The sequence below is a fragment of the Propithecus coquereli genome, unplaced genomic scaffold, assembly GCF_000956105.1.
Source record: "Propithecus coquereli isolate 6110/MARCELLA unplaced genomic scaffold, Pcoq_1.0 Scaffold491, whole genome shotgun sequence".
Lineage (NCBI taxonomy): Eukaryota > Metazoa > Chordata > Mammalia > Primates > Indriidae > Propithecus > Propithecus coquereli.
The window spans coordinates 1,376,850-1,386,977 of NW_012150741.1; the positions used below are offsets into that span (position 1 = coordinate 1,376,850).

General features: G+C 55.9%; 1 protein-coding gene across 1 annotated transcript; it reads right to left on the bottom strand.

Annotated features, from left to right (window-relative positions):
• Positions 1-1,912: 1,912 nt before the first annotated feature.
• Positions 1,913-9,492, bottom strand: CHI3L1 (chitinase 3-like 1 (cartilage glycoprotein-39)). Its single transcript, XM_012655925.1, has 10 exons — positions 9,334-9,492; positions 9,057-9,092; positions 7,876-8,077; positions 7,321-7,377; positions 6,375-6,525; positions 5,462-5,583; positions 4,187-4,310; positions 3,470-3,652; positions 2,741-2,857; positions 1,913-2,543 (listed from the first exon to the last, which is right to left on the bottom strand). Exons 1-10 carry the CDS (start codon positions 9,356-9,358, stop codon positions 2,403-2,405), a joined length of 1,158 nt encoding a protein of 385 aa, XP_012511379.1. The 5' UTR covers positions 9,359-9,492; the 3' UTR covers positions 1,913-2,402.
• Between the last annotated feature and the right edge of the window lie 636 nt (positions 9,493-10,128).

The window sequence follows — 10,128 nt, forward strand, 5'->3', positions numbered from 1 at the left end:
CTCTACAGCAAGTGTGATATGTCTCAATATTTAACACATTGACTGCCACACCACAATAAATACTTTTTCCTTGGGGCCATGGTGTTTTATTATAAAAATAGAATAAAAACTTTGAAAACAAAACGATTCTTTCTAATTTAGTGGAAAATTTGTCATTTTTTATTGTTTTCTGTAAATGAGTCATCTGCAATTAAATTGTCAATATTAATTGTGACAATAAGAACATCAACAAGTAAGATTTTCACAAATGAACTGCAGGATTTTGCCCAGGGGCTACAGCATGACATCGTGAATTGCCTGCGTACCACACAGCTCCCAAGGTAGAGAGACCTGTGAGTTACATATGCTTCATGAGGCTCCGGGCTCAAAACTAGCGTGAGTTAAATACAACTCACATGGCAGTTAATGTGTTATAAATAAACAAACGTAATTTATTCAAGGCCCTCTGCGGCATACACGCTGTCTCCCTTCCTGGGGATGGATGGGAGACACAGGAGTGTGGCCGCCTCTCAAACCTGGCTACCCTTGCTGGGAAGTGGCAGTGGAGGGCCTGGGATCCTCCAGGTCTGGCCCTGCCTGGGTGCTCTTGTCCTTAGCCAGGTGACTCAGTGGCCTGCCGGGTAGGGAGCGGGTCCTGGAGACCCGATCTCCATCCTTGGCCCGTGACTCTGAAGCTATAAGTGAATGTGACTAACCCTGCAGGACCCTGAGTCAGCCTTGGAGAGCTGTCCCAGGCGGGGGAAGGGTAGCTCCAGGGGAGGGAGGTGGCTGACCAGGAGGGCCCACAGCTCTGGGGTTTCAAAGACCCTTGTGTGGCGGGACAAGCAGTGGCAAGGACTGGGAAATACTTCGCTCCACTGGGCAGCAGTGAAATGCCAGGTACCCCACTCCCCGCCCCCTCCACCCCAGGCTCAGGCCAAGTTCTTGCTTTCCTTTGCCTTTAGCAGGGCTGTGACCTTGGGAGCAGTTGCATCTGCCCAGTTCCAGCTGGTTTAAATTTCAGATATTTCCTTCCCTCCATCTCAAACCAGAGTCACAAACCATCAGGCCCACACGTGATTATTCCAAGTCACAGGTAATCCAAACACCAAGGAATCCACAAATAAATTCTCTTTACTTTTGGAGTGTGGACCTGGACTCTCTCTGAGTAAATGCATGCCCAGGGCCCTGGAAATTCACAGTAGCCGGGTGAGAGCGTCTCCACCTGCACCTTGGCAAGGTTGGAACACCAGCCAGTGTTTTGAGCCCATCCATCCCATCCTCCCCCATCTAGTGTCTCAGCCAGCTTGAGCAGAGGCGCTTTGATCTCTCCTTGGATTGAGGGGTGAGTACAAGGGCAGGGGAGAGCAGGATGGAGGGCTAAGCTCAGAAATAGGACCTGGGGCAGCAGACAGATTTCAGCCCAGCAATAGAGTGGGCTGCCTCCAAGGGAAAGAGCTGCCCCCCACTGGGACTATGGGGGAGGGTGTAGGGCCATCTCTGCAGTGATCTGCAGAGACTCCAGCCCTGGGAGGCAGGCAGGGTGTGTGAGAGGACATCTGCCTTTTCTTCTGGCCCTGAGGGGCCCGGGTTTGGGGCTCTCTAAGCTGGCTGTGTGGTCAGCTCCCGCCACCTTCCTGTGAGCACAAGAGATGAAGTGTTGGGATTAAAGGGCTCCTTTCCCAGTGCCTGCAGGCTTCAGGAAACAGAAAGGGTTTCTTTCAACAGGAACTTAATTTAGAGGTCTGATGGCAGTGACTTTAGTATCTTGAATCTGAGGATGCTGGCCTCCCATTGGGGCTCCACGGGCCCTCGCCTCCGCAAGCCCAGGGCTCCCGACTTCAGAGAAAGGAATCCAGAAGAGGTGGGGGAGGTGAGGCCAATGGTGGACGTCCAGTGGGCCCACAAAGATAGACTGAAGCAAGTGCCAACACACGGGTAAGCTCTCGTGCTTTATTGAGCAGCTGTGGAATTGGGCGAGGGAAGTGGGATAGGAGACACGATTAGGTTCCTAAGTAAAGGTTTCAAGTTGGGCTTTGCAGAGGGTATAATTAGTATGGTCGCTGTGTCTTGTAGGATGTCTGGCTACTTGGCTGTAGAGCTTGCCAAAATGGTGTCCTTTGATACGGACAACTGGGGGAAAGGGAGTTGCAGAGATTCCCTTGTGCTGGGCTTGGGGTCTGTGAGCATTTCCATCTATCAGCAGGCGTGTGCCGATCCTGTGTCTCACACTGTGCTGGTCCCCAGGCCCTCAGTCCCCACAGCCCCACCCCACTCCCTGTCCACTAGGGCCGAGCTCAATCTCAGGGCTGTGGTCCTCTGCACAGGTCCCAAGGGAGGGGGACTGAAGCTCAGCCGGGGACTCAGCAGGGCAGGTGACCAGGCTCTGGGCCAGCTGGCCCCACTGTGTGCAGGACAGAGGGCTAAGTGGCAGCGAGCGCATCCTTGATGGCATTGGTAAGAGGGAAGCGCAGATTCTGGCCGCAGAAGGAGCCGCGGAAGTCATCCAGGTCCAGGGCCCACACCATGGCGCCCGCCAGCTGCCTGTCCTTCAGGTACCGCACCTGGCAGAGAAGGCCCAGAAGGGTAGGGCTGGGTTCCCTGGGCAATGGCGTGTATGGGGGGAAATGTGCTCTGTGGTCCCGAGACCCACACACGGGTGGCCCAGCCCAGCCCTCAGTGCAGGGGCCAGACCCTGGCTGCTTAGAGCAGGACCGTCTTCTTCCTCTTTACCCTCAGGCATGGCCTTGGGGAAACCTACCTTGCTTTTGACGCTCTCCTGGTCATCATATCCCACCCACTGGTTGCCCTTGGTGGCATACGGGACCTGCTGGCCGAGGATTCTACGGACCGTGGCTCCGTGGAGGAAGTCACAGATCTGAGCAGAGGATAGGGCAGGGTTAGCGGGGGAAGTTGTTGTGCTGAGACTGGGCAGGTCACCAGGAGATGTCACTCCCCAGACCTCTTTCAGCCCCCGCTTCATCCTGCAGCCTCGCTCTCCTGGGTCTGCAGGCTACAGGCTTCATGCAAATTTATGTAAAATAGACAAGAAAGTCCCAGAATTCCTGGTTGCCTTAGGTGAGCACTCCATAGGGGATTCTGATCGGCTTCCTCCATTTAAACAGGGACGTGGAAGATGGGGCTGAGGACAGGCCCCACCTGCAGGCTCTGCCACAGAGCCACAGAGGCCAGGCCGAAACAAAAAATCTGCCTCTTGGCCATCGCTCTTTCCTGGGCTGGAAGGAAGAGCGTGGCTTCGAGGCTGGAGGGACATCCTGGGAGCCTGGTGGTGCAGGCCCGTGTGCCTGCACCTGCTGGAGACTTTCAGCAGCAAAACGCCTAACCTCTCCCTTCTTCCTCAGGGATACCAGGTCAACAGAACATTTTTTTAATTCCCAAAGGAGAAAAATCAAGGATAGGGTGGGGGTCACCTTCCCCAGGGCTGCTGGTGGTGTTGGGGGAATCTTACCTTCTCCCCCTACTCCATTACCTCATAGTAGGCGAGGGTCCCCGCCTCCTTGGTGTATTGGCCTGGTATTCCCGGCCCCGAGATTGGGGCTCCGACACCCGTCTCAGAAGAGGCCAGAGTGAAGCTCTTCCCGAAGGTGGGGATGCCCATTACTAGCTTACTGGCAGGAGCCCCCAGCCTCAACAGGTACCCCACAGCATAGTCCTGGGTGGGAGGGGCAGGGATGGATGCGCAGTTAGCTGGGCTGGTGCGCGGATGGGAGAGGCCATGAGGTTAACACGGCTGCCTTGACAGGTGTTACAGGTACAGGGTGCATCTGGGACTCTCCATCCCTCTGGGAACTGACACTGTCAGTGTAAAATGAATTTATAGCTTCATTCTCAAAAACATCCTCTTAGACGTACGAAGGGATTATTACTATTTGGCAGCTGCAGAAATCAGATAATCGGCGGTGGTTGTACACCCAGCAAATAGCAGGCTGAGGCTAGACTCCCCCTCCTCAGCCCCCAGCCCCTCCCCACACCGCCCCTGCCTTCACTCAGTCCCCCCTGCAGGCCACCTTTCCAGGGCCATGGAGAATGCACAGACTTCAGGCCTCAGTTTCCTCATCTGTGAAATGGGGCCCATAGCCCCATCCTTGCAGGATTGGACTAAGGAGTGGAGGGGTAGTGTGCGAACTCTGACAGGTGACAGGTCTCTGCGGACCCCCTCCCGGCCCTCCCTCCTTCCGGTGCTCACAGCATTGCTGAATCTGTCAGGACTGGCATCCTGCTGGCCTCGGAACAGAGGGCTGTGATGGCCCGTGGTCCGGCGCCAGACTCCATGAAAATCATAGGTCAGGAGGCTGATGAAATCCAGGTGTCTGGGGAGGAAGGGGATGGAGGGCGAGGCAGGAAATTAGAAAATCTCTTGGCCTCACATGCCAGGCTCCAGCAGGACATGGGCAAGGGCGGCAGGCAGCTGCCAGGCGGCCACTAATGCAAACCCCAGCCATGCCCAGTGACCGCTGTCCTGGCTGCCGGCCTGCCTCCCCCATGCCACGCCGGGGTGTGGGCTCAGGGTCCCACAGGGGCACTTCAGGCAAGAACGGGGCCTTCTGTTACGCCCTGCACACGTTTGGGAGCTGGCCTCCGTCCCGCCTTACGCCCTCCCCTCCTGCCATTCGCCTTGCTGAAGGCAGATTAAAAGTGGCATCAACGGACAGCCTAGCGGGGGAGAGCAGGACAAAGGGCCACCTGAAGCTCAGGTACACGCAGTGGGGGAGGTTTTCCACACCCACGCTGGTGAGGGGACTGCAGAGAGATTGCATGAATGTGCGCTTCGGATATTTGGGCAAATGGTTGAGGGCCACGTCTTTCCCACCCTGTAAAGGATCGATTTTACTAAGCTCTGCATCTACACCTCCCCACGATCCTAAAGAAGATTCCTAAGTCCTTCTGCAGAGTCTTTGTTCCTTACTCCTGGGTTTCCCAAGATCCAGCCCCTGCTGTACCAAGGACGAGGTGCCTGGCGGGTGATGCTCCTGCTCACGTGCGCCAGGGGGTCGGTGAGGAGCAGGCCCCGGGTGAAAGGAAAGGGGGTTGCCTGTGTGTGTGAGAGCACCTTGAACACCCCCCAGCATTCTAGACACCACAGGTATTCCTGCGGTTGCGTTGCCTCTCCAGGGACTAATGCTCTGCTAGCCTGGCACGGAGAAATAGCCCATAATGGCAGGTGGGTTTGTATAGCTTATTCTACTTCCTTTTCCAAAATGCCTTCATAGCAATTCTCTCAACTGGTTAATAACACCCCATGTGAAAAAGGAAGGGCAGGGATTATTGTGCCCCATTTGACAGATAGGGAAACTGAGGCACCGGGTGGGGAAGTGACTTGTTCAAGGTCACACATTGAAGTTTTGGAAGAACTGGGACTAGAAGCCCAGTCTCCTGAGTCTACACCGAGAACTGGGGCAGGTGGAGAAGGAGGAATGTCTGCAGAGGCCTCTGGGGAGGCCGCTGGGGACAGGAGGCTCACTGCGATATCTGGGGGATGTCGTAGCCACTGTCAATGGTGACCTTCCCCGAGGACACTGCTGCGCTGAGCAGGAGCTGCTTTTTCCCTGGCTGAGCTTCCTTTGCAAATTCGGCCTTCATTTCCTGGATGGGAGACAGGCAGGTGAGTGACAGGGACCCAGGCGGCATGAGAGAGAGACTTGTTGAGAGAGGCCGCGGTCCCTGAGCACCTCATTGGCCGTCCCCGTCTGCTGTGGTCCCCAACCTGCCTGGGGCCTGGTAGAGAGGATAAAATGGCCCGTGAGTGGTCCCATACTCAGGGCCACCATCTTTTCCCTAAAAATCTGTTTAGATCAATCTCATCCCCAGACCCCATGCACACCCATCAGCACTCAAGTACTCCTGTCCTGGGGGACCATTGGGACAGTGGGTGATCCCAACGGGCCCACGGATGATGTTGGAAGACACTTGCTTTTCTGTCTGTGTTTTGTTCTGGCTGGTGTGTGAAATCACAAAGTTAAAGTGATTCATATTGGCATTGTGGACGTTTGTGTGCCCTGGGTAACTGGAGAGGCTTGGGCTGCCCTGGCTGGAGCTGAGTGCCCCTGGACACAGTGCCTGCTGGGTAGCGGGTGGCATCAGGTTGGGACTGAAGAGTGGACAGTGGACAGCCCACTAAGTGGGCAGTGAGGAGTGGGTGCTCTGCCCGGTTACTACCATCTGCCTCTTAGAACCCACCCCCACCTCCCACCGTGGTCACAATGTGTCTTCCTCGCTATGCAGGATCGTCAGGGCCCAGGGTCTGAGGACCCTGCAGAGAGAAGGTTGAGGTCCCTCTTTGCCTGTCCTCAGGAGGACATCAGCTGAAGACGGCCTCTAACCCACCCCCTCTGACGCCGGCCCATCTCCCCGCCCTTTCCCGCCCTGACCAGTACCTTGATCAGGGCGGTGAAATACCGCTTGTCTCTCCGTCCAGGGTAGAGCCAGGCTAAGTCCAGCCCATCAAAGCCATGAGCCCGCAGGAATGGTGGCACCGACTTGATGAAAGTTCTGCGACTCTGGGTGTTGGAGGCTATTTTGGAAAATCTAGGACCGAAATCACCCCCGTAGATTTTGGAAAATCTAGGATTGAAGTCATTCCCACAGATATGCTAGGTGCCTCGGCCCTCTGGTGGTGGGGTTTCCAGGGCCTGGGGAACTGGGAGCCTGACACCACACAGCTCTAAGAGGGCATGGCTGGGACGGGACCGACCTCTAGGCATCTTGGAGCATGTGCTTGGAGCCAGACAGTCCTGGTTTCCAAGCTCAGCCCCATCACTCACTAGCCAGCCACGTTGATCAAGTTATAACCTGAGTCTCATTTTTCTCGTCTGTAAAATGGGGATAATTACAATGGCTCACAGTGCTGCTGCGAGGACAACGTGGGATGATGGTGGGAAAGGTGCCAGACTCAGTAAGTGGGGGCCGCCATGGCCACACCCACCCCCTTTTTAAGCCCTGCTTCAACCCTACCTACTTTAAGGATTTCTTCCCGGGTCTCTATACCCCCAATTTCCCCATTGGTTTTCATCCCTCTCCTTCCAGCCCTTGTGGCAGTGGCTCTAGAAAGTGCTTTGCTTTCAGGCCTGAGAGGTAGTAAACAGAGCGTGGGCAGGGAATCAGGAGATCTGCTGTTGACTTTCCGGGTGACAAATCCCTCTCCTGCTCTGGTTTCTTGGCTACACGTGAGGCTGGCCCCCGACCCCCGACCACCACTTAGGGCTCTGCGCTTAACCGGTCTGGAGCCCCTGCGACCTCCACACGGTAGGGAGGGGGAGATCCCAGCCTCCTCGCTCGTGTTGCCTTATCCCCTGGGCTCCTCCCCTGGGGAATGGGTCCTACCTTTGAGAGCCAAAGTTCCATCCCCCAACAGACAGGAGGGTCTTCAGGTTGGGGTTTCTGTGGGGCACAGGGAGGAGGGAAGGGCAGGGGTTGAATGAGTTTGTTGTGACCTGGGTGGCCCCACGACTGGGAGGCCATAGCAGGTTTCTAGCTTTGGGTGAGAGGCTGGATCAGACCTCTGAGGTCCTCCCAACCCTGAGATCCAGTATTCTGAGAGGTCACAGACTTTGTGGCAGTTACCCTGAGATATGCTGCCCACTTTTTTCCCTCCCAGTGGGGAGGCCAGAGCATGGCAAAGAGTATGGCATCCTCCCTGGAGAGGCATCCTTAGGGGGAGGAGAGGGCTCCCTTTTCTCTGCCTCCATCATCACCCCAAACGCTCCCTAGCACCTGCCTTCATCACCTCCTCCCGTTTAAGCCCAGGTCCTCCAACTCTCCACCCAGAGATGGGAGCTGTGGGCCCTCGCCCATCCTCCTGGGCAGGGTTGTCCTGCCCTGGGACCAGCCCAGCTAACCCTCAGTCTTTCTCCCGCCCCAGCCAGCCTGTGGCCCAACCTGTTCTTGAGTGCGTTCAACGTGTCATAGAGAGTCACATCATTCCACTCCCAGGTGTCGATCTGATTGTTGCTTATGTTGGCAAAGCTGTAGATGACGTGGGTGCAGAGGGAATGGTCGATGGCATCTGGGAAGCAGCTCCCATCACCTTCCCGGTACTGGGACCAGCTGGTGTAGTAGCAGACCAGTTTGTATGCAGAGCCTGAAGGAGAAGTCTGAGCTGGGGCCTGGGCCAGGATTTGGCAAGAGACCTCTGGCTGAGCCCGGAGCTGAGCACCAGTGGGGTGTAGGGGTGGGGTGGGAGGAGTGGGGGACAGAGCTGTGAGCAATGTCGGAATTCTCAAATGAAAGAAGCTGGCTCAGGTCCCCCTGCCTCTGCGGAGTTCCCAGTGTGATGGAAATAAGGCCTATTCTGGAAATGCTTAGAAAAGATCAAATGTAGGGCATCAGTATCCACCACTGACTACAACAGGGCATTGTGTGGGGTAAGGGTAGGAGCTGATGAATAAAGGTGAAATGGGACTTGTGCAGGAACAGCAGGCTTCCTGCAGGCAGTGGCTTTGAGGGAGAGGAAGGACCCAGCCCAAGACAGCCAGTATCAGAAGATGGCCCTGGCCTTCAGGCTGGAGCCTTTTGGGACTTGCAGTGGGGGACTCTGGCCCTCCTCTTCTCTGCCTCCTGGTGGGAGTGCCCCTAACTTGTGACCCGCCCAGAAGGGCAGTCCCACGTGCCCCAAGCTGGGCACAATGTCACAATGGACCAGGAAGTTCTTCCTCTCCTCTAATTCTAATTTCTTCTGCCGCAAATGAAGTCTTTTCTGGCCCTTGCTTATGGAGGAAGAGCAGTGGACATCGCTCATCTGTGCGGCTACTGGGCTTGTGTTAGTGGTTCCCACGGGCTGTTAGTCAAAGCCTTCACTGAACCTGAACCTTTTAAAGTTTGTTATTTTGAAAATTTTCAAATATACAGAAGAGTAGTGACAGTATAATAAACATCCATATACCCATCATTGCAGTTTAACAAATGCGACTATTTCGGAGCCATTTGAATCACAGAAGAAACTGGAAAAGTGTTCCCCTGGTGCCAAACCTCCTCCAAATACACAACATGACTCCCAGACTTTGAAGTGTGTGTCTGTCGGGGGTGGGAGGGTGGGGGGAAGGGCAGGGGGGATTACTTACAGCACTGGAGCAGCGCCAGGGCCAGGACCGCAAAGCCTGGAGGGAAATCCGGGGTCAGACCCCTGCAAGTGCATCCTGCCCTTCCTCCTGCTCCCTCCCTCCCTCCCTCAGCACCCCTGGTTGCAGCCTCAGTCCTTCCCCTGGCTCTGCTTCCCCTCCCCTCCCCTCTCTGCCTTTCTCCCCCACAGCCAGTAGGGTGGCCTGGCCCACTGTGCAGTGGCTCTCTGGGCTGTCGGAAAACCCACAACCCTGCTCTGGCCTTGGCCAGCCCAGAGACCTGTTCCAGCCACCCTCAGCCCCATGCTGGCTTCAGGAGAGCGGTAGGGTGGGTGCAGCCTCTTCCCACGCCTGCCACCTAGACAGGGCCTCTTCCCCAGGCCCTGTGGTTCCTTTTTATACCTGTCCCACTCCACTCCCCTCCGCCCCAAACCATCCCTTTTATGGGAACTAAGCTGTGTGTCAATGAGGGAACCACGAGCTGGCAGTGGAGGCGGGGAGTACTGCAGGCCACCAGGGGAGGATTGGGAAACCTCAGAGTGTTGAAAATTCGGGGCTAGGTCGTCATGAGGCACCTGCCAGCAGAAGAGCCACCAGGGTGATGGTGGGGGGGTCTGCGGGGACTGTGACTCAGCCGCATTTCCAAAGGCCTCCCGTTCCTCCTGCATGCCCACCACCCGCTCTCCTTGCCAGCAGCTTCCTGGATTTTCTGGCAGCCTCTACCTTTGCATCTCCAGCCCTCAGCCCAGGCCCTGGGCCAGGTTGAAGCTGGGCACAATTGAGTTACATAAGCCACGGCGCCCTGAGCAAGGCTGTTATTTTCTCCCCAGTCTAGGTCGGGAAGGAAAGCCAAGAGCCCCAAGCTGAGTGCTCCCTTTTGGGGTCATGCCTCCTCCTTTCACAGTTCATATGCTGATTATTTAAAAGGAAAGCCAGGAAAAGAGAGGGAAATTCCTGGGAATGTTTTGAGCCCTGATGCTTTTGGCTTCTGTTTTGAAATGCCAGTAAAGATGAGTGAGAAAGGATCTGTTGCAAGCCCGGGACTGCAGTGAGGCGCTACAGAAGAAATACGGGC